Below are 25,207 nucleotides of genomic sequence, written 5' to 3' on the forward strand. Positions count from 1 at the left end.
TGGGGGCACACTATATACCGCCCCGTGACGAAGGTATTCGAAACGGCCGTCGGGCTGTCTCCTGCTGTGTCTTTGCTGCCTTTCTGCTCAGCTGTTCAGGTGAATACGCTATACTGATCTTGATTAACTATTCATGTTTTAGATTATCTTCATGTGCTATTTGCTGATACTTAGATAGTGGCTATTTTGCCGCTTTGCTTATTCAGGCATAGCCAATGTTACCGTTCAGCTGTTCAGGCATTCTGATGCAATTGTATACTGCTTTGGGTTTGATTATGCTTATAATTGTGACCTTGGACCGACTTTCCATGTGTTAGTGGTTAATTATACATCTTGTTATTACATTAACAATTACAGCATGCCTCTTATCGAGTGTGTGCGCTGCTAAAATCAGATATATACTCCTATTATTTATTTGACGATGCTCTAACACCAAATGGGGTTAATTATGAAATTTTCCCTTTTTGCCCTAATTGTAGGTATATATATTATATTAATAATTGTTAATTGCCCCATACTGATGGTCTTGAACTGGTCTCTTGAAGATATATATATATATTTTTTGACATCTTATATATGAAATGCTGATGTATGGATCTGTTACATTTCCATGGTATTAGTCAGGCCTTCTAAATTACCAATTGTAGTACACATCGGTTTTTAACCGATATAGTAATGGTCACCCTTTGTTGCGGATTTAACCCTTAACGAGATTTATGTGGCCTCTAGCAACTTTGTAGATCTAATCATTGGTGTGATACAGTGCAGGTTTTTTGTATTTATTAACCACTGATTTTTATAGTGTGCCCTCATCAATTGCTCTATAAACAACTGAATATATCTATTTATTGAAATAAACATTTTTCAGCATTAAGCTTTGGACTGTGTTCGCCTTTTGTTTGTTCTTTTTCTTTTTTGCTTGACTCCAGCGAATGTCCAAAAAAATTACTGATTATTAATCCATCGTCATTATAGTGAAATGTATAACATTATGAATTTTTCACAATATTTACTACTACTATATATTGGGGATAGGATCTTGGAGATGGAATACCCCTTTAAGTCCCGTTGTCCTGCTGAATGAATACTAAACAACAGAGCTCGCTATTTAGACATGTTTTCTTGTGGCGTATAACGGACTCTCATGTTTGGTAGTCGTTCAGCAGGGCAACTATAAAAGAAAATACCTACATTTGGAAATGTAGTATAGCTCTCCTGATCAACTATGTTCCTTACCTCATGAGCAGGGCATTGCAGTAGCTTATAGATGCATAGTTACCGCCACTCACTGTGTCTGAACACAGGAAGCTGAGCTAACAGTCGCTCTGTGCATGCGGCAGCATCTATTGTGAAGGAGGAGGCCGCGGGGGAACAACGCTGCACAGGTACCGTGGGACTCCTGGGAACACCGGTGGGGTTATAGGGGGTGACCTGGCAGGGCCTGGGGAGGAGTTTTCTGTCGCATGTGTCATGGCACATGCAACAGACATCAGAGGAGTAGGGTGAATGCGGCTGGCTCGTTGCTGTGCGTGTGGCCATCTTGGATTTCCGGGAGGGAGTCGGGGGGGGCACTTTGGCGACACCGGGGGACTGGAGGGGACGGGGAGGAGATTTATCTCCCATCTGACATGTTTGTTCATGCTAGATGGGAGATAAATAATTTTTTACCGGCGCTGTCATTTACTGTAACGTGATTATCGGTGTACGGTGTATACCGGTGATCACGTGAGCGGGGACCGGAAAAACCGTCCTGAATCATGATCTCCAGGGTCTCAGCTACCCCCTGAAGCCTCAGAGGTTTTCTGACGCTGGGGGGGCGCTATTCACTTATTTCTGCCTGCTGTTTATAAACACAAAAAGAAACGTGTTCCAGCTCACCGCTCTGGTGTGTAAGTCTGAGGAGTAGACCAGCTGATCCTGCACAGAAATCCCAGGCACAAGGGGATAATAGCAGATACAAAGTAATGAAATTCCAGCGGATCACAGGCAGATGAATTAAAAATTTCCTTTATTTTCACCGCTTTAAAAATGGATAGACAGCATCCACAAGGCACAGTTCATCCAACGCGTTTCGACATAACGCAGTGTCGTAAGTTCTTATTCATGGAAAGTTTATAATTCATCTGCCTGTGATCCGCTGGAATTTCGTTACTTTGTATCTGCTGTTTATAAACGGCAGATCAGAATAAGGCTGCATTCACAAGACCAATCCATTTTTGCGGTCCGCAAAAAATGGTCCGTTCTTTTCACGGATGCATCTGTGTGGCATCCGTTTCCGTTTCGTTCCGTATACGGTCCGTGAGTCATCCGTTTGTCATCCGTGTGCCTTCTGGTTTTTTTGCGCACCGCAAAAAAACTGAAGGAGGGAAAATACATAAATTTACCCAGGATCCATAGCTTCAACCTACATGAGGCGGTCACATGTTCACTCCAGTGCCATTTTCTCCTGCTTTTCACAGCGTAGAGCACTCTGGTGATTTTCTTGTGCTTGTACACTTCATATCAGTCTTTTCTGTCATTATAATGGCAGAAAGACACATAATGGTGCCTTTCATGTGGCACTAAATTTAGCCAAAAAAAAATTAAAAAAAAAAATGACGTGGGGTTCCCCCTATTTTTGATAGCCAGCTAGGGTAAAGCAGATAGCTGCAGCCTGAAGACCACAGCTAGCAGCTTCACCTTGGCTGGTAATCCAAAACTGAGAGCACTCCACGCTGTTATTTTAAATTAAATGATTAAAAAAATTAAAAACACGTGGGGTCTCCCCGAAATTGGATCACCAGCCAAGGGAAAGCAGACAGCTGGGGTCTGATATTCTCAGACTAGGGAGGTCCATAGTTATTGGACTCTCCCCAGCCTAAAAATAGCAGGCCGCAGCCACCCCAGAAGTGGCGCATCCATTAGATGCGCCAATCCTGGTGCTTCGCTCCAGCTCATTCCATTGCCCTGGTGCAGTGGCAAAGGGGGTAATATATGGGGATAATACCAGATGTGTAATCTCACCTGGCATCAAGCCCTGGGTTGGTGATGTCAGGTGTCTATCAGATACCCGACATCACCAACCCAGTCAGTAATAAAAAAAAAATAAACGACAAACACATTTTTATTTGAAAAAACACTCCCCAAAACATTCCCTCTTTCACCAATTACACAGAAAAACAAATCCAGGTCGGGTGTAATCCAAGGGGGTCCCATGACGTTCCATACCATAGTCAATGTCCCAGTCAATGAAGAATAGAATGTTCCATATTGGCTGGGAGAGCTGTGCAGTGACCTGAGCTAACATCAATAGGTCAGCCCAGGTCACTGCAGGGCATGGCGAGTGCTGCTGTCAGGAGGTTAGCGAGGTACATTACCTGCGGTGATCACTGCACTCCTGACAGCAGAGCTGTCACTGAGTTCAATGACCGCCACCTTCTTAAACCAAGTATCACGAGCAGCCCGTGATGTCACCGCTAGTCACAGTCTCAGGCCGGCAGCGAGAGGAGATGTGACAAGCAGCGGCCATGAAAGACAGTGACAGCGCTGACGTCTGAAGGGCAGGACTTCATCACCGCAGGTAAGAACGTTTACTAATCTCCTAACGGCAGCGCTTGTTTTCCCCGCGGCTGCTGTCACTGCAGTGTGGGCAGCTGCAGACACATTACAGTGCATGTAGCTGAGAACACTGCTATGCAGGCAGCTGGGGGGCTGGAGCGGGACACAGACTGCAGCAGCATCTGACGGAAGTCACACTGAAGTGCTTCTGTGTGGCTTTCAGGGATTTTTGCACACGTAGCCAGGGTACACATCGGGTTACTAAGCAAAGTGCTTTGCTTAGATACCCGATATTTACCCTGGTTGCCAGCTTACCGCAGGCTGCTATCGATGGCTCCCTGCACACGTAGCTGTGAAAAGCCACGCTTTTAGTGATCGAACCGTTCTCGAACGGTAACTGAAACTTCCGAGCTTTAAGCAAATCGTTCGAGTTCGTCGAACGACTCGAACACCGCCCAAAATCACTCAAACTTGAAATTGGCGAACCGTTCGACTCAAACGTCGCTCAACTCTATAGGCTGTGTGCACACGTTGCAGATTTGGTGAAAAAAAATTCTGCGTCAAATCTGCAACTTCTGGCAGAAAAATGCACCAAAAAACGCCTCCATGTTTGGTGTTTTCCTGTGCTTTTTCTTAATGAAGTCAATGAAGGCTATAAAACGCAGAAAAACACACCCCAACAGTTGACATGCTGCAGATTATTTCTGCATGAAAATCTGCACCAAATCTGCAAGGAAAAAAAATGTAAACAATGTATTATAAATGCAATAATAGGATATCAAAAAAATAGGTCCATATACAAGGGTCCAAAGTGTGCTTCAGATCATCCAGGCTATGTATATATATATATATATATATATATATATATATATATATATATATATATATATATATATATATATATATATATATAATATATATATATAGAGAGAGAGCGAGAGATGTACGTATGGCAAATATATATTGGTTTAAGATGTGCCAGGATAATACAGAAGATAGGTTCTAGGTTCATGGCCCCCAGGAGTGGAGTATAGTCGAGGATTACTATGCGATCCTCACACAAGTGTGGCTGCAGCCTCAATGATCGGAAACACATACCTACTTCGCTGTATTGCACTTGTACTTTAAGAAACATTGTTTTATTTTACCAAAGTCATGTAGATTCTGTAACAGATCATTGATGAGACACCAGTAATGAAATTAGATGACAAAAAAGTGAAGATACTTACACTGCCCAAACCCAGTGAGGTGCAGTCTGGGCTGCTTAAGGGGACCTGTAAACCAAGAAAACACATTTCTTTCAGGTGGATGATCAACTGTATTATTTTATCACAGTGCCAATACATACAGTAGTAATAAATGAATGGCAACTGTATTGTAAAGCATTAATGGTATTTTGTAATTAGTTTTTTCCCTTTCAACATTTTTTTTCGTGAGATTTGTTTCTAGGAAAACTAAGTGACAATCAGTATGGTTTCATTATTACCAGTCTTACTGCTGTCAGTGTAGTGGATTCCTGAAGACACACAACATGGCGAAACATAATGCGCCAGCAATAGAAATCTATAACTTTATTAGCATGAGGTCATGCTCCCACGGGTAGAAATGCTGCATTATTATCCTTCTGTGCATCTACACCGTAATACTCAATAGTCATCTACCCCATCTATTATGTTTTTGCCTTTTCAGTGCAGATTTGGTACCTTGCAGAAGATATATCAGGACTGTCTCACTTTTTTTGTCCTGTTTCACACATCCATGTTTCCGATATGTGTAGCATCCGTTTTTTCATGGATATCACACATGGCTATTATAACCTACTAGAAGGTGGCCCGATTCTACGCATCGGGTATTCTAGAATTTACGTATTGTGTAGTTCATGTATGATTTTTGTTATAGATATATATATATATATATATATATCTATATATATATAGATGTTGTGTGTAGTTACCAAGTGTTTGTGTAGGGCGCTGTACATGTTCTGGGTGTTGTCTGGGTGTGGCGGGGGGTGAGAGCGGTGTTGTATGTGTGTTGCGTTGTTTGTGGAGCGCTGTGTGTCTGTCGCGTTGTGTGTGTGTGTGTTGCGCGGTTTGTGTGGGTGTGGTGTGTTTTGGGGGGAGGTATGTTTTGTGCAATGTGTGTGTTGTGCGGTATGTGCGTATATTTATGTATGCCGCGGTGTTTGTGTGTTGGGTGTTGTGTGTGTGCAGCGTTGTGTGTGTGTGTGGGTGTCTGTGTATGGCGGTGTTTGTGGTTCCCTGTGTGTGTGTGTGTGTGTGTGTTGGGGGGAGGTGTGCACCTCCCATCGTGCTCCATCTCCCATGCTGCACACCCCCCATCGTGCTCCATCCCCCATGCTGTGCACTCCCCATCGTGCTCCATCCTCCATGCTGCGCACTCCCCATCGTGCTCCATCCTCCATGCTGCGCACTCCCCATCATGCTCCATCCCCCATGCTGCGCACCCCCCATCGTGCTACATCCCCCGCACTCCCCATCATGCTCCATCCCCCATGCTCCGCACCCCCCATCGTGCTACATCCCCCATGCTGCGCACCCCCCATCGTGCTACATCCCCCATGCTGTGCACTCCCCATCGTGCTACATCACCCATGCTGCGCACTCCCCATCGTGCTACATCCCCCATGCTGTGCACCCCCCATCGTGCTACATCCCTCATCGTGCTACATCCCCCATCGTGCTACATCCCCCATGCTGCGCACTCCCCATCGTGCTACATCCCCCATGCTGCGCACCCGCCATCGTGCTCCATCCGCCATGCTGCGCACTCCCTATCGTGCTACATCCGCCATGCTGCGCACTCCCCATCATGCTACATCCCCCATGCTGCGCACTCCCCATCGTGCTACATCCCCCATGCTGCGCACTCCCCATCGTGCTACATCCTCCATGCTGCGCACTCCCCATCGTGCTACATCCCCCATGCTGCGCACCCCCCCATTGTGCTACATCCCCCATGCTGCGCACCCCCCATCGTACTACATCCCCCATCATGCTACATCCCCCATCGTGCTACATCCCCCATGCTGTGCACTCCCCATCGTGTTACATCCCACATGCTGCGCACTCCCCATCTAGCTACATCCCCCATGCTGCGCACCTCCCCATCCTGCTACATCCCCCATGCTGCGCACTCCCCATAGTGCTACATCCCCCATGCTGCGCACTCCCCATCGTGCTACATCCCCCATGCTGCACACTCCCCATCGTGCTACATCCCCCATGCTGCGCACTCCCCATCGTGCTACATCCCCCATGCTGCGCACTCCCCATCGTGCTACATCCCCCATGCTGCGCACTCCCCATCGTGCTACATCCCCCATGCTGCGCACCTCCCCATCGTGCTACATCCCCCATGCTGCGCACTCCCCATCGTGCTACATCCCCCATGCTGCGCACTCCCCATCGTGCTACATCCCCCATGCTGCGCACTCCCCATCGTGCTACATCCCCCATGCTGCGCACTCCCCATCGTGCTACATCCCCCATGCTGCGCACTCCCCATCGTGCTACATCCCTCATGCTGCGCACTCCCCATCGTGCTACATCCCCCATGCTGCGCACTCCCCATCGTGCTACATCCCCCATGCTGCACACCCCTTATCGTGCTCCATCCCCCATGCTGCGCACACCCCCATCTTGCTACATCCCCCATGCTGCGCACTCCCCATCGTGCTACATCCCCCATGCAGCGCACTCCCCATCGTGCTACATCCCCCATGCTGCGCACCCCATCGTGCTACATCCCCCATGCTGCGCAGCCCCCATCGTGCTACATCCCCCATGCTATAATAGTTCTCCTATTATACTCAGAGAGGAGTATAATAGGAGGACTGTAATAGGAGGAGTAGTCCTGGGGGGAGAGGAGTATAATGCCGGCTCCCTGCACATGTGTACCGGGAGCCGCTGTACACTGGTAACTATGATACACATCGGGTAACCAAGGGACCTTAGTTACCCGATGTGTATAATGGTTACCAGCATTCACGGGCTCCGTGAAGATCCCAGCATCACAAGGTTATGTCTGGCGCTGCTGGGATCATGACGGAGCCGGTGTAGAAGCAAGCGATATCCCAGGATGTTGTGAGTGTGTGGATGTGATGTGTGAGGTGTGTGTGAGAGTGAGTGTGATCTGATGTGTGTGTGTGTACTCACCTGGGAGTCGGAGCTCCGTGTCAGTTGGGCCAGAGTGAGCGTGCATTGCGTGAGGGGGGGCGGGGCCTGCAGAGAGCTGGGGCGAGAGGCCAATCCGTGTGGGGGGGCGGGCCCATGGCGAGCCCAGCGGCCAATCAGCTTTGTGTCACCGTAAGGACACAATTTTGGAGCATGACAGACAGACAGACAGACAGACAGAATAAGGCAATTATATATATATAGATAGAGCAGCTTGATTTTTAGATGAACTATGTGTCCTTGCAATACACAGAGACATGTCCATTTTTTTCGGCAGGAAAGATGATAATGGCCAATACAGCTCTTTGGGTCTGTGATATGTGCAGCACATGGATGACATCAGTGTAGCATCTGTGCGCTGTACGTGTTTAACATTGCAAAGTATAGAATGTCATCCATTCTTTATCCATACTGGAATAACACTGATGACAAAAACAGACACATGGATGACACACTGATGATACACTGATCCAAAACACTGACTGACATTCGTACCGTCTTTTCACGTATGTGTTTTATATGGATGTGTGAAGGAGGCCTTAGACTAAATAATGGCAGTATGAGTTCGCATTATTCCCTGCACATGTCTACTGATCTGATTGGGAGACATGTGATGGTAACGGGCATGGCTGGATCAGAGATTGGAGATCCACCCATGCCTGTTAACTAGTTGGATTGCACTATCAAACTTTGACAGCATGATCTAATGAATTCTGGTGGGGATCGAGCCATTCAGAGGCCTAGCTCCTTCAGCAGGAGGAAAATCACAGCTGTACATCTGATGAAGGAGCTGTGCCTCCGAAACGCGTAGAAATAAAGATCACATGCTGCAGATACTTCAGTTTCTTCTTCACAGCAGGGCAGTTGTTAATGCTTTCCCTTCCCGCATCAATTTTTGAGCCTCTTTCATGGGATCCAGAGCCCGTTCTTGGTATCACTGAGGCCTCAGCGATCAGTAAGATCCAGAGAATAGTGGATAATTTTCAGGTGTGAGAATATCATTTTAATACATAATTCTATCACTCCAAATTGCCTGTTGAGCTTACAGTTTTATTTTTCAACTGAGAAAAACAATAAATAAGGAACTTAAAAGAACAATACCAATACCTTTCTTAATAAGGACACGTGTTTATCTATGTCTAACAGTTTGACTTTCTTGCCCAAAATTAATACATGTTTCAGTTTTAAAAAATCTGAAATGTTTCTATTTTAACATCCAAATAAATATATGAAATCCTATATATAGGACATTACCTGGATTTGCACATTTGCTAGTATCGCACTAAGCAGTTTACATTCAATGTTTTGATCACATACGATAACACTAGTTTCACTGCCTTGAGGGAGGGCGGCTTGAGGATTATTAGTATTTAATACAGCAATGTTGTTTACTATGAGCTGGAAGAGATAAACATTTTTTACAACAAAAATTTCATATATTAATAAAAGATATTGGTTTATTGTGGAATCAGAACAATTATTATTCTTTCCTTCTCTTAGGTTGATTTCAGAAGACTAAAGGTGACTAAAGAATGAAGAAAATTCCCATGTATGGATAAGTTGATAGTAAAGATGAGCAGATCTTTTTAAATGTGAATTCGCCGGGTGTGCCAAATTTTTCCCAAAAATGAGAGAGACTGATTAACTGCAGTAGAGCGGGTGATGTGATAACTGCAGGGAAATATGGTGGAGGCCTTGGCTAGCAATGTTGCACGCGATAGCACCCGCCCCCGTCATGTGTGCGATATTGTGTGATCGCTGCCGTAGTGAACATTATCGCTACGGCAGCGTCACACGCACATACCTGGTCAGCGACGTCGCTGTGACCACCGAACAATCCTTCTCTCAAGTGGGAGGTGCGTTCGGCGTCATTGTCACAGTCACTGCGACGTCACTAAGCGGCCGGCCAATAGAAGTAGAGGGGCGTAGATGAGAGGGATGTAACATCCCGCCCACCTCCTTCCTTTCGCATTGCCGGTGGACGGAGGTAAGGAGATGTTCCTCGCTCCTGCGGTGTTACACATAGCGATGTGTGGTGCCGCAGGAACGAGGAACAACATTGCTAATAAACAGGCAACGATTTTTGGTTTTAGGATGACCTCTCCAAAACCAACGATTTTTGCCTTTTTTGCGATCGTTTAAGGTCGCTCGTACGTGTCACACGCTGCAATGTTGCTAACGGTGCCGGATGTGCGTCACAAACACCATGACCCCGACGATAATACGTTAGCAATATCATAGCGTGTAAAGCCCCCTTATGTCTTCAGGAGTGTGTGAAATAACATCCGCCATTTTTTCTTTTTAGGAGGTCAAATGGCAAATTTTGAACCTGTGAATGTTAGGAAATGCCACTTAAAGTTGATGCCTCGCAGATCGATGCTCATCTCTAGTTGGTGAATGTTAGGAAATTCCACTTAAACTTGATGCCTCGCAGATCGATGCTCATCTCTAGTTGATGGATGCACAAGCTTTAGTTAATTTGAGGGGACATTTAAGGGGCAAAGCAACTATAGTCAATGACGTATGAAGTACACAGCCATACTTGATGTAGAGCCACTATATACCGGTACATCTCAATATCTTCTACTTTTTAGTCTACTTTTTAAATGATAAATTGCTAAGGGTAATCAATGAAGGACATGCCTGTAACGCAAAACATTGTTGCGAAATGGGTCATAGGTAAATGTGAGCAATGATTTAGGTAAGAAATTATAAATGGAACAGACATGAAGATTAACTTACGAAATAGGAGAGAACAACACAATTAGTATACTGTGTTACAGACTGGAAGACGTAGTTGCATGATACTCCACCAACTTTGAAAACGGCTGCAAAAACAAAAAAGAAGAGGTTAACTTTGGTTTCTTTATTTTTCTTGTAATGCATACCTTTTGGAGTTCAGCATTTTCCATTTATTACTGCCTTGACTTAACATTACCAATAAGAAAACTATCATCTGATAACTGAATTTACAATTTCCTAGTGTTGTCAATGCTCGACCATCATGTGTATGTGGTGGTCTGTTCCACAGTGATCTGGTCATTTGGGTGGGAGATGCCCTGTACGTCGTAGAATATCCTGGTGCACAAAATAATAATAATAATAATTTATTGATTTATATAGCACTATTAATTCCACAGCACTTTACATATATCAGCAATACTGTCCCCACTGGGGCTCCCAATCTAAAATCCCTTTCAGTATATTTTTGAATTGTGGGAGGAAACTGGAGTACCCGGGGGAAACCCATGCAAACATGGGGAGAACATACAAACTCCTTGCAGATGGTGTCCTTGGTGGGATTTGAACCGAGGACCCCAGCGCTGCAAGACAGTGCTAACCACTGAGCCACCGTGCCGCCCACAATGAAATAGCTCTTTAGGGCTTGTTCACACAGGAATATAAGTCCGATGTGTGCTATTCGATATTTCCAATGGGGACGTGCAGATGATCGATTTTTTTTCCCTGACAGACTAAGTCTGTGGCAAAAATCACAACTTGAAGTGATTTGACTTTGAAATTGAATGAAACTCCCCTATTCAAATCTATGGGTGCGAGAAAAGATATCGGATGCCACAGTATAGCGTCTGATTCTTTCGGATACATTGGAGTTCTGTACTATAGGACACTGTAAATGGTCTTGTAAATGATTAAGAGATGCTACGGTAAAAAAATGGTTGTATACAGACAGCATGAAGATGACAAGTCATCCCACTTTTCAGAATGAAAATCAGATCTATTTCTTATACTGTCTGACACTAGCCTTATACTATGGGATTTTTCATATGGTTTTCAGCGTCCACCAAACAAAAATGCATATGAATATCAAGAAAAGGTATTAAAATTAACCCATGAACTAATGTTAAAAATGCTGCAAAATCCATACTTTTATGTTTCACCATCCTTACGCGGAATATACTTTTAATTATACTTTTAAAAATTCTGAATGCCTGGCATAAAGGGGTCACACCTAGTCAAATCTCTGTCTTTTTTAAATTTGCTTTACTATTTGAGTTCATGGCCCTGATTTTTATTTTTCATTACGCTTCTTTTTGGAGTAAAAATGGCTTTCATAATGACTTTTACGTGTGCACTTTTATATTATTTAACTTGTGCCATGTTACATTAATATAAGTAGGTTTAATCTGTTTTCTTTTTGTTCAACAATGTGGACAGTGTGTATTATCCAGATGTTTTAGCCTAATTCATCATTTTTTACTTTACTAAATATTGCAACATTTATTGTACAATTATACTCCAGTATCCCAGTGGAGTTGAAAATCTGTCTAGTTTTATTATTGCCCAGGTGGAGAATAAATTATAACATTAGGATCATGTAACTGTTTGGTCCAAAACCAGAAAAAGACAAAAAAGAGCATCTTCAAAATTCATCAACCCATATGCCCCATTTTGAAGAATTTACAATTGAATGAAGAATCGGGGCCTTTGGGTTCACCAAGAGTACTCCTTGTTGTACGTCTATATACTTTCTTTTGTGTTTTGGTGATTTACTGCCTTCTGTATGCATGGTATTAAACAGATGAAACATAACAATTTTGTGTGGATAAGGATAGAAGTATTCAAAGTTTGAAAATTGCATTTTTTTTAACAAATTATCACCAAATTTCAAAGTGCAATTTTCCATTAAAAATAACACTGTTTCAGGTTTAGTAGGATAAGCTGAAGCATTTCAGAGCTATCACTAAATAAACACATGTCAGATCTGAAAAATGGGACTTGGTCATTAAGGTCATAATTGGCTCAGTCACTAAGGAGTTAAATTTAATATGCCGTAAATGTATAAGGTAGGATACCCCTAGAAGGCTAAAAATATAGCCCTGACAACAAGAATGTGTAATGGGTCTTTATAAAAGTTGAGTTATTACTTACCTGTGAGTGCACTGTAAGCCGTATTTACGACCCCTTCGACTACGACCAAAACAGATGTCACCTAAAATGTTAAGAAACACCTTTTGTTTACACAGGAAGTATCAGACATATTGGATACCATATCAGATCAGAAAATAAAATGTTATACACGCCATCTTTTTCTGTCGTTTCTTGACTAAAAACGCCAGAAAGACGATCAAAAGCATCTTCCTATTTTCTTTTCCAATGGATTAATGACTTGCTGTTCATATGTTCAGAATGTTGAGTGTCTTAAATGCTTTAGGCTTTCAAAGACGTCAAGAATTTAAAAGAAGTGACTTGCCTATTCTTCAGGCATCTTCCACTAGGAAGACGCTCCATACTGTGCAATAGAATTCAGTGGGAAGGTTGAAAAGATGCTCTAGAATTTTTTTTTTAAGTGTTTTGTAAACATTTTCGTCTTAAAAAAGTAAATGTTTTATTAATTGTCTTGTGGATTTTAAATAAATGTCAAAAAACTGCTAATAAAAGATGCCCCCAAAAGGCAGAAATTCCTGAAGCATCCTCTACCTGAAAATCAGATGTGTTTGACCAGTGTGTGAACATACCCGATGGTCTATACTCATAAGTGAGTATACCCATAGTCATCTTATAAATCCTCCAAATGGAAATGTTTACTTAGCTGCAGTGATATTGTGTGACACTATACCGTGATTAGTAGAGCCGTTATATGGTGATACAGAATAAATAGAAATTAGCTAGGAATCAATGGCTGATGGTGATAGAACAGCAAGAAATTAAGTAGTGAGCTATGAGAACCACTTTAATTCTGTAACGCCACACAAGCTAATGGAGAGAAACTAGTATCACCTCTATTCTTCTAATGGCGCCTCTCTGGGCTTGATCGATAGCCTCCATAATGGTACAATTGACTTTTCAAACATTGCACAATTGGTGAGGTACAGTTTAAAGAAATCTGCACTGATCCCGCTATATTAGAAATTGTGGGCAGTCAGAGAATCTGATACATTCCTTTTCAATTTAAAAGTAGCATATACTCACTCATGGATCACCGGTTGCTACCCCTACCTATGCCTATGGATCTACCCCTGCCCTGGGTCCCCCATCAGTCTCTATTCCTGCGGTTGGGTGCTGACCAGGCAAAAAAAGAAGAGGAGACCAGATTGGGAGTAGGTACCATTTTTAATTTAACCACCTCCCATCATGTCACTTGGCTTTTAACATTCTTGTTGATGCTCTACTTTCCATTACAATGTGAAAAGCCAGTGTATCTTCACCTGAATATTGTAATCCCAGGGCTATTACTGCTTGATGGTGTTAAGTTCCCCCTAGGAGCAAAGATGTTGCAGATGGAATTAAGATAGTGTCTGCAGTGGCTCAATTAACTCCTTCTATATTGACTACCAGTGTAGGACTGGGGAGCCATGGGCCTACCAGTAGCATTTACTCAGAGCCTGCTGTTTAGCTACATCCAAATATTACATTGCCCTCATTCATAAATTTACTTTAACTTCTATATAGTAGTAATATGGGTAGTATGTTAAATAAATGATGAGATGTTGTCTTATCTGAACATAGAGAACCAAGTGTATTGTGCCAACTGCTGCACATATTTTGAGTTTGGGGGCCCATTCCTGCACAGGGGACCACCGGGGAATTCACTGATTCTCCTGTGGGTCAGTCCAAGCCTGATTATCGCTGTATGTAACAGATTGCTCCCTTTGTTACTCCATCATCTCGCTTAGCGTGATCGCGGGTTGCCAATGGTTGCTATAACAACCAGAGGATTAACAATGTTCTCCAAGCCTGCTATAAGTCAAAGCGTAATATTGTAAACAAAAGATGTTAACATAAAATACAATTTTTCAGCATGAAAAGTTGATAGTTTAATAAAAAAAAATGCCCACGTGGTATCACCACGTCCTTAATGATGAGTACTATGAAGAATCAGTACTACACAACTCATGACAATTTTCTTTCAATACATAATTTCCTAATTTTAACTAATTAGGATTATTTTTAATTCAATTGAGTTTAATTTTTTATTTTTCAATGATCACGTATTAAGTAATGAATAGAGTAGGGAGTTTTACTTTAAACTGTGCTATCATATCAATTACAATTGGTGTCTTATATATTTATTTATTTTTTCCTTCTATAGTAGGTTTCTTTCATTTTTGTGCACCAGTCCAGCATCCACAGCTTACTAAAATAAAACACCACACACTGAGTTTTTGTATTCAGTGAGGTGTGCCATCTGCCATCAAAGCTGGACAGAAACCTGTTACCATAGAAGACTGTAGCATTAACCTTGTCATCGATTTCATTCTGGCAGTTAGGCACCATGACAGGAGGCTGGAAATGGGTATCAGGCAGCCTTCGCTTGTTCATTGATCAAGTTCTCTAGATCATGGGACTTTATACTGAAGATATCCTTTGCTTTATGACTAATGTGGGGTTATAAATATAGTTATGGTAACTTGTCTATTCCCATGTGATACGGCCTCAGTACTGCCAACCAACACAAGGTGTTACCAATTTCTGATTTACAGTTTCACATAGGAGAGAGTGGGTTTTAAGAAGAGAGACAGTGTTGGCGGGGTTAACTGCAGTGCGAGCCCAAAGTGGGGTGGAGTAAAGAGAATATAGTGAAGGATATTTCCTGGGTTTAAGAGAGAAGTTGTGTAGTGGAAGCTAAGGCAGAAGTTACGTGCAAAAGGAAGCAGAGGTGACGGAATCGGAGTACAGATATAGATCTATGGAAGCGAACTGAGAGACAAGGGAGGACCTTCCCCCCACCGCAAAGCAGGCTGTGTGAAAAGGTCCACTGCAGTGTATAACAGGGACCGTTTTTTAGAGAAAGAGGCTGCCCGGCTTAAGGTCACTGGTACTGGAGAAACAACTCTAAAGGCCACTTTACACACAGAGATAAATCTTTGGCAGATCTGTGGTTGCAGTGAAATCATGGACATATTGTTCCATTTGTACACAGCCACAAACCTGGCACTGATTGTCCACAATTTCACTGCAACCACAGATATGCCAAAGATTTATCTCTGTGTGTAAAGTGGCTTTTAGAGTGACTCCGGGAAAAGTAGCGTATTCATTCTGGGTACCCTAGCTACAGCGAAACACATTGACCCATGTGGTTAGTAACCAGTTGGATAGATATGAGTCAATCTCCCCCTCCCTCCTTGGTAGCCAAAGTGGAAAGAATAAGTAACATGTCTGCAACTGCAATGGAAGCGCTGGTCTGTGCCCAAATGTCAATGCTTTGTAGGAAACATTGTTTGAAATGTGTGGCAAGCAATGTGGCATGGTGTTGTAAACTTGTTAATAGTAAAGCGCATGCAGTTTTTAACAGTGGCAGACTCTTCCTTAATGACTTTGAACGTGGTACCACACAGTGTACATCAGATGATAAGAAGCCGGAATTCGGGTGAGAGGAACCAGTGCCATGAGGTAAAGCTTCCACACACTCAACCCTTGTTGGTAGCGTGCCGGAGTGAGGAAACTCAGCCTCTTGTCCATGGCTATCACATCGAGCAGCTTACATTAGCATAGTGAACATCCCACACTTGCAGCATGTGGTCCTTTCTATCTTGGAGAGGGTTGCACATACAAGGTGTCCTGCTATGTAGGTGAAATTTATTATATTTATTTAGAAATTACCCAAGCTACCATTTCTGAGATAGGATTATCCTTTAACCCATTTTTACCTTACTTTCCCTTTACCCACTCTCAAAATAAATGAAGAAAATAAAGATGTAACTAATGTTTGAGGATTGTGCCTCTGATCTTTACTTACAGTTTGAGTCACAGGTTGCAGAACTGCTGTCTCAAGAGCTTTACCTAGTACGGGATTTAGTCTGCGAAAAGAATAACATTATCATCATTAGTGAGGACAATAAAATACTATACTTAGGGAGTGCAATAAACAACTGGAAGAAGTTTGCCTTTTTGCTTATTTTGCTAGTTCAATAGATCTAGGAAATTGTTTATACTTAAAAGAAAATTCTATTTTTGTAGCATTTTAGTCAATAAATAGAAAGTAAACAAGTCTGCAGGGTAAAACTGAAAAGTAATAGGTCATTTTTCTATACTTTCAATGGCTGAACTTAAAATATCAAAAAAATTCCATCACATACAGTTTTTTCACACATGGAGAACACAGGCTTTCTCAGGCGGCACGGTGGCTCAGTGGTTAGCACTGCAGTCTTGCAGCGCTGGGGTCCAGGGTTCAAATCCCACCAAGGACACCATCAGCAAGGAGTTTGTATGTTCTCCCCGAGTTTGCGTGGGTTTCCTCCGGGTTCTCCAGTTTCCTCCCACATTACAAAAACATACTCATAGGGAATCTAGATTGTGAGCCCCAATGGGGACAGTGTTGACATTGTATGTAAAGCGCTCTGGAATTAACAGCACTATATAAATGAATAAATATTATTATATTATATTATAATTCTTGGACCATACTTTGACCCCTTTGCGTGACTTATAGTGGATGACTATGGTATTAGATTAGTTAAAAAGTAATGGACACAGTGCTGTGATTGACTGCTGTGAGCAGAGAAGATTTATTAACCCATCTCCCAAACAGTGTGGTCATGTTCATAGCATCGAATCAAGGCATTCACTGATCAGCAAAAGAGTAACAATGTTTTGAACTTTTGACTTTCAGGCTCCATATCTCACCATTCACTACAGCTCTGAGCGTGAGTGTTACGGAGGGCTGTCTCATAATAAAACCTAAAGGAATATCAGACAGTCAGAGTCCACCGTGCAGACTCTGCTGCAGACTATGGCAGAGTGCAATACCTCTGTTAAACTCACAGAGGAATATAATTAGAAAATAATTTTCTCCCTTACTTCCTCCCTTACTTGGAGGGTGTGTGGAATGATCTCTGTTAATGATCACAGAGACAAAAGCAGTGAGTGTGAAATGGCACCTACCTAGGTCCGTTCCTCTAGTGGTGCCAGGAGACGGACAGCAGCGTAAGCCGTACAAAGCTCCTACCTGCGTTCGCTCCACTAGTGTGCGAGGACACGAACCACTAGATATGGCACCTGCCTAGGTCCGCTCTTCTAGTGGTGCAAAAGAGACGGACAGCAGCGTAAGCCGCACAAAGCTCCTACCTGCGTTCGCTCCACTAGTGTGCGAGGACACGAACCACTAGATATGGCACCTGCCTAGGTCCGCTCTTCTAGTGGTGCAAAAGAGACGGACAGCAGCATAAGCCGCACAAAGCTCCTACCTCTGTTCGCTCCCCTAGTGTGCGAGGATACGAACAACTGCCAGACGCAGTATAAGGAACGTTACCCTAGCGGCAACATCCACCTACAAGTAGAATCACAAGGCCCAGCCGGACCATGTGCCTCAGGCACCTGCCTATGTCCGCTCCACTAAGAGGTAAGGATACAGACTCCAGCCGAAGCTGTAAGGTATAAGAACGCTACCCTGCCGGTAGCGCTCACCTAACATAGACAGAGAGATGCCTAGCGGGACGTGCACAAGGCGTCTACCCTCATGCATGGACCAAGAGGACTGAGCGCCGGGCGGTGTGCGTCAGGGTCTTATATAGACTTTGTGCCTCATCCAAGATGGAGGACACCAGAGCCAATCCGCTGCCAGAACGACAGGAATGACGTCACGCTGGCCTATCACCGAGCAAAGCGTCACAAGCACATGACCAGCGACCAATCGGCAAAGAAGGTGTCAGAGACATGTGACCACGTGTCACAAGCACATGACCAGTGGCCAATCAGCTTAGAAGGTGTCAGAGACATGTGACCTCATGTCAGCGATGATGTCACCCGCACATGTGCAATGGCTCCAAGATAGGACTTAGTCTCCAGCGCTTGCACATGTGCAGTAGCAAGAAATCTGGACTTAGTCTCCAGCGCTCGCACATGTGCAGTAGCAAGAAATCCGAAGATAGTCTCCAGAGCCACAGCAACCATAACAGTACCTCCCCCTCAAGGGCCCCCCTCCCGGCGACGCAGGTAATCGGCAACTAAGTCGGGAGCATGGACAGCCTCCTCAGGCTCCCAAGAGCGATGTTCCGGGCCGTAGCCCTCCCAATCTTATCAAGAAGAACCTGCGCCCTCTAACCATCTTAGAACCAACTATGGCTCGTACCTCATAGCTAGAGCGAGAGGAATCAGAGGCAGGAGAGTGCACTTCACGAGCGTGAGGTAAAATAGCTGGCTTTAGCAGTGAAACATGGAATTTGTCATGGATCCTGAGATGGACGGGTAACTTCAATTGGTAGACTACAGGATTTACCTGTCAAAGAACCTCATAAGGACCCAGGAAGCGAGGAGCAAATTTGACAGAGCTCACTCTAAGTTCCACGTGTTTGGAGAGAGCCACACAAAGTCCCCTGGAGAAAAGACAGGAGCCGGGCGACGAAACCGATCGGACACCGTCTTCATACGGTCCTTAGCTGCTTGGATCGACTCTTGAGTCCGATCCCAAACCTCTCTGGCATTAGTTGCACAGTCGGCCACGAGAGGAGGAGGTGCAGCAGCAGGAAACGGTACCGGTACCCTAGGGTGTTGCCCATTATTGAGTACGAACGGCGTCTGCCCAGTGGCCTCAGCCAGCGAATTTTTAAGGGCAAATTCTGCCCAAGGTAGGAGGGAGGACCAGTTGTCATGGTTCTCAGCAACAAAGTGTCAAAGGTATATAATCATGGATTGATTGGTACGCTCAACCAAACCATTGGTCTCCGGATGGTATGCCGAAGAGAAATTCAACTCAATTTGCAGAAGGCTACAAAGATCTCTCCAGAAACGGGAAGCAAATTGCGGGCCTCTATCACAAATGATACGATCTGGCATCCCATGAAGCATAAAGACATCCTTGAGGAATAGTTTGGCTAGTACCCTGGAAGATGGGATTCTCGATAACGGTACGAGATGAACCATCCGGGAGAAATGGTCCGTAATGACCCACACAAATCTATGTCCCTGTGAACATGGAAGATCACGCACAAAGTCCATGCCTACCACCTCCCATGGTCTATCTGGCACTGGTAAAGGATGCAAGAGCCCAGCCGGTCTCTGCCGTAACGGGCGGTTGCGAGCACACGAGTAGCAGGAACCGACATATCTCTTGACGTGGCTGGCTAAGTGTGGCCACCAATACCACCTCTCGAGTAACTCTCGTGTCCGTCTAATACCAAAATGCCCACCCACCTTTGAGGTGTGGGCCCACGACAGTATATCATTCTGTCGATCCGGAGGAACAAAGGTCTTGCCCAGTGGGATTTGGTCTAACGTCACAGGGGAGAGCGTATGAAAAACCCTGGAGGGAAGAATAAGACGAGGTTCGTCAATCTCTTCCTGGGTAGAAACCATAGAGCGAGACAGGGCTTCTGCCTTGTTATTCTTACTCCCAGACAGATAGTTGATGGAGAAGTGAAAGCGGGAGAAAAACAAGGACCAGCGGGCTTGGCGAGAATTCAGACGCTGAGCGGTTTGTAAGTACGTCACATTCTTATGGTCTGTATAGACCTGGAAAGGATGTTTCGCTCCTTCCAGCAAGTGACGCCACTCCTCCAAGGCTAGTCTCAGGGCGAGCAGTTCCCTATCCCCAATAGTATAGTTTCTCTCTGCCGGTGAAAAGGTTTTAGCAAAGAAGAAACACGGCCTTTTTCTACCTGCACCGTTCTTTTGATACAAGACCGCACCAGCACCCACTGAAGAGGCATCAACCTCCAAGAGGAAGGGCTTATTCTCATCGGGTCTTTGAAGAACGGGAGCAGTTGAAAAGTGTCTTTTTACTGCCTCAAAAGCCTGGGATGTTTCAGTAGACCAGACTTTTGGATTAGCACCTTTCTTAGTCAAGGCCACCAAAGGGGCCACCAAAGTAGAGAAATGGGGTATGAACTGCCTGTAATAATTTATGAATCCTAAGAAGCGTTGCACCGCCTTCAAGGAATGAGGTTCGGACCATTCCAGGACAGCAGAGAGCTTCGCAGGATCCATAGCCAGACCCTCTTGTGAGATAATGTAACCCAAAAAAGGCAAGGATGACTGCTCGAATACACATTTTTCGAGTTTAGCAAACAATGAGTGCTCCCTTAAACGGGAAAGGACACGAACAACATCCTGACGATGAGTCTCCAGATCAGGAGAAAAAATCAGGATGTCGTCCAGATACACCACGACGGAGGATAACAGTAAATCCCTGAACACATCGTTTACGAAGTCCTGAAATACTGCGGGTGCATTACATAAACCAAAAGGCATGACGAGGTATTCATAGTGACCGTCTCGGGTGTTAAAAGCGGTCTTCCATTCGTCACCCTCTCGAATTCATACCAAGTTATACGCACCCCGCAGATCTATCTTCGTAAAAACCTGAGCTCCCCTCAGTCTGTCAAAGAGCTCCGAAATTAAAGGTAACGGGTATTTGTTTTTTATTGTGATTGCGTTGAGACCCCTGTAATCTATGCAGGGACGCAAATCACCCTCTTTCTTCCGAACAAAGAAAAACCCAGCTCCCGCGGGAGAGACAGACTTACGAATGAACCCTTCTCTAAACTCTCTCTTATATAGGTCGACATGGCCTCTGACTCAGGTATTGACAGGGGGTAAACCCTGCCCTTAGGTGGAACTGAACCTGGGATAAGGTCTATGGCGCAGTCATATGGCCTATGGGGTGGAAGAACCTCAGCACCCTGTTTGGAGAACACGTCAGCGAAATCCAAATAGGGTGTAGGTATGGGAGAGAGATCAGTTGATGCAACCGCAAAGACCTTAGGTGGTAAGGGAAGACATCGGAATTGACATTTCGAACCCCAACTAATGATGCTGTCGGACTCCCAGTCAATTAGAGGAGCATGAGTCCGAAGCCATGGGAGACCCAGAAGTACGTCGTCTATACCCTCAGGCAAAACAAGAAAAGAAATCTCCTCTATGTGACCCTGAGACAGGGAAAGGCGCAAGGGAACTGTCCTCAATGTAATGGAGTCAGACAACATAGTCCCATTAACAACACAGACAGGAATAGGCGCCTCTAACATGATAGAGGGAATATTGTGTCTCTTTACAAATCCTGAAGACACAAAAGTCCCATCAGCTCCGGAATCCACAAAAGCCATAATAGGCCATGTATTCTCAGAGAATGAGAGCTGACCTGGGATACTACACTTAGAGGGTGCGAAAGGCGTCTCTAGTAACCCCCCTCTAATGGTTACTAGGCCTGGGAGTTTCCCTGACGGCTAGGGCACTTGTTGGCATAGTGCCCAGCCTGACGACATACGTAACATATAGGAGGACCAGACTTGCGTAGTCTGGAGGACCTATGACCTAACTTCATAGGACTGGGAGATGGTTCAGATGCTGAGGAAGATGGTAGTTGACCCTCAACAACTGGAATAGCCCGATGCTTAGGGCGTGATGAAGAGACCTCGAGTCTACATTCCCTATGGCGTACGTCGATCCTCATTGCTACTGTGATCAAGTCCTCCAGAGAAGCAGGGACTTCACGAGTAGCAAGAGCATCCTTGACATAGCCTGCCAACCCTCTCCAGAAGATAGGAATCAACACCTTCTCTGGCCAATCTAGTTCTGCCACCAGAGTTCTAAAAGCAATGGCATAAGAACTAGTGGATAACGAACCCTGAGATAGATCTAACAGTCTCAGGGCCGCATCATGGGTAACCTGCAGACCCATGAATACCGCCTTAAGAGCATCAAGAAAGTCTTGATGTCTCAGAGTAACCACATCAGAGCGCTCCCATAGGGGAGTCGCCCATTCTAAGGCTTTGTCCTGAAGTAATGAGATGATAAAGCCTACTCTGGACCTCTCCGTAGAGAAGCGAGAAGAGTTGACCTCTAGGTGTATCTGACACTGACTAATGAAACCACGACATGATCTGGCATCGCCAGAATATCTGTTTAGCAGAGCAAGTCGAGCATCATGTGCAGATGTCACCATGGTCTGAGGTTTATCCTCTATACTCTTGAGCCGCGACTCAAGTACTTGTATGTAACGGTGTAACTGCTGATATTCTGCCATAACTGCCAGACCCTTGGCTCAGTCCTAATGTTACGGAGGGCTGTCTGATAATAAAACCTAAAGGAATATCAGACAGTCAGGGTCCACCGTGCAGACTCTGCTGCAGACTATGGCAGAGTGCAATACCTCTGTTAAACTCACAGAGGAATATAATTAGAAAATAAAGCAATTCCTCCCTTACTTGGAGGGTGTGTGGAATGATCTCTGTTAATGATCACAGAGACAAAGGCAGTGAGTGTGAAATGGCACCTACCTAGGTCTGTTCCTCTAGTGGTGCCAGGAGATGGACAGCAGCGTAAGCCGCACAAAGCTCCTACCGGCGTTCGCTCCACTAGTGTGCGAGGACACGAAACACTAGATATGGCACCTGCCTAGGTCCGCTCTTCTAGTGGTGCAAAAGAGACGGACAGCAGCGTAAGCCGCACAAAGCTCCTACCTCTGTTCGCTCCCCTAGTGTGCGAGGATACGAACAACTGCCAGACGCAGTATAAGGAACGTTACCCTAACGGCAACGTCCACCTACGAGTAGAATCACAAGGCCCAGCCGGACAATGTGCCTCAGGCACCTGCCTATGTCCGCTCCACTAAGAGGTAAGGATACGGACTCCAGCCGAAGCTGTAAGGTATAAGAACGCTACCCTGCCGGTAGTGCTCACCTAACATAGACAGAGAGATGTCTAGAGGGACGTGCACAGGGCGTCTACCCTCATGCATGAACCAAGAGGACTGAGCGCCGGGCGGCGTGCGTCAGGGTCTTATATAGACTTTGTACCTCATCCAAGATGGAGGACACCAGAGCCAATCCGTTGCCAGAATGACAGGAATGACGTCACGCTGGCCTATCACCGAGCAAAGCGTCACAAGCACATGACCAGTGACCAATCGGCATAGAAGATGTCAGAGACATGTGACCACGTGTCACAAGCACATGACCAGCGGCCAATCAGCTTAGAAGGTGTCAGAGACATGTGACCTCATGTCAATGATGATGTCACCCGCACATGTGCAATGGCTCCAAGATAGGACTTAGTCTCCAGCGCTTGCACATGTGCAGTAGCAAGAAATCCGAAGATAGTCTCCAGAGCCACAGCAACCGTAACAGTGAGACTACCTTCATTTTATAGAAAATCATCTTGGCTATCTCATACATAAATTGGACTTACCATTATCTAGCATATAAGTAGTCATTCAGATTCTTGTCATATCACTGCATTGTTACTGTTTTCCTCCTAAAAAATTTAATTTTTACTATTTTGTTAGTATTTTGTAAATCCACCTTTAGTTTGAACACTGCCTAATTTCTTCTGGTATGCTCTACATCAGATTCAAGCATGATTCGACTGAAATCTGATCCCAGGTCTCTTGTACACGTTCTCAATATTGGTGCATACTGGTTGACTCACTTGGGTATGTATACAGCTTTCTGTTCACCTCTATCCACAAGAGTTTGAGGCCAATCCAGCACTTTTACTTCATTGTCATTGAAGCATTTATTTGCCAATCTTCACGTATACTTTTCAACATATGCTTCGCGTCATTGTCCTGCTGAAACAATATGTCGTCGTCTCTAACTCATAGTGCTCCAGTGTGAGAAGTAAGTAGCATGTGGCCCAGCATTGAAATCACCATCAATCCTAGTAGGTATCCAATGCCTTTGGCTGTAAAGCACCCCCGTATCATCAGGCTTCCTCCACCCGAACTTAACAGTTCCTTCATTTTCTTGCTCCGTTAAACCATTTTTCCTTGTTTTTTTCCAGACCCTTTTGCACCCATCAGAACCTAGTCTATTGACTTTTCTCATCACTCCTAATGACCTGTTTCCAATCTTCTTCTGTTTTCATGCTTTTTGGCAATCTTGAGCCGATAATTCTTATAACGATATTGAAGTCAAGGCTTCTTCACCTTTTTTCGGGTCACCTTTCCAGACTTGGGAAATGTGCATAGCACAGTGCTTGCATGGATGTCTGTGATCTCACTATTACTAAGAATATGAGCCACCTACACTGTCGTCATTGTCGCTCTAGAACTGATAGACCTTGTGGTGAGCCAACTTGTTGACTCCGATATTTTACCTGGACATCAACCTTTTGACTTTTAAATAGATGGACGGATGTCATTTCATATTCTTCCAACTGTCATGGCACTCACATGATGCAGTTTGGCAATGATCATGGGCGAGAGACTGCTTTTGATGAGCTGGATGATCCTGGTTATCTTTTCTTGGAAAATCTTCTTTATGGCTTCTCCTTGAATTTGAACCAGTGTCCTTTCACTTGGAAGCAACCTAATAGCACAAAAATCAACTATGCCTCTTTTATCAGACTCCGTGCTGTTATTTACCTAAACTAAAGGCTTTATCACTTGGTGATTATCATTGCTGTGACTAGCTGGCTCATGCCATATTGTCTGACATGCCCCCTCCTGTGACTGACACCTCAGTGTCAATGTAGAATCTCTAAAGAGAGCCTTGTGTGTGTGTGGGACTGCTTTCAGCTCTGCTACTTTGCTAGATCCAAAACCTTTGATCATATCAAAACAGTGGAGCTAGTAAAAT

General features: G+C 44.5%; 1 protein-coding gene across 1 annotated transcript in view; it reads right to left on the reverse strand.

Annotated features, from left to right (window-relative positions):
• LOC142311408 (uncharacterized) overlaps positions 1-25,207 on the reverse strand; it is a 62,882-nt gene that overhangs the window by 27,486 nt on the left and 10,189 nt on the right. Inside the window, exons 6-10 of the mRNA XM_075349801.1 lie at positions 16,432-16,492; positions 12,624-12,684; positions 10,476-10,561; positions 8,988-9,131; positions 4,767-4,811 (exon numbers count right to left, since the gene is read on the reverse strand). Of these exons, the coding sequence (XP_075205916.1) occupies positions 4,767-4,811; positions 8,988-9,131; positions 10,476-10,561; positions 12,624-12,684; positions 16,432-16,492 (397 nt within the window). The remainder of the gene's footprint in view (positions 1-4,766; positions 4,812-8,987; positions 9,132-10,475; positions 10,562-12,623; positions 12,685-16,431; positions 16,493-25,207) is intronic.

Source organism: Anomaloglossus baeobatrachus, chromosome 5 (genome assembly GCF_048569485.1).
Source record: "Anomaloglossus baeobatrachus isolate aAnoBae1 chromosome 5, aAnoBae1.hap1, whole genome shotgun sequence".
Lineage (NCBI taxonomy): Eukaryota > Metazoa > Chordata > Amphibia > Anura > Aromobatidae > Anomaloglossus > Anomaloglossus baeobatrachus.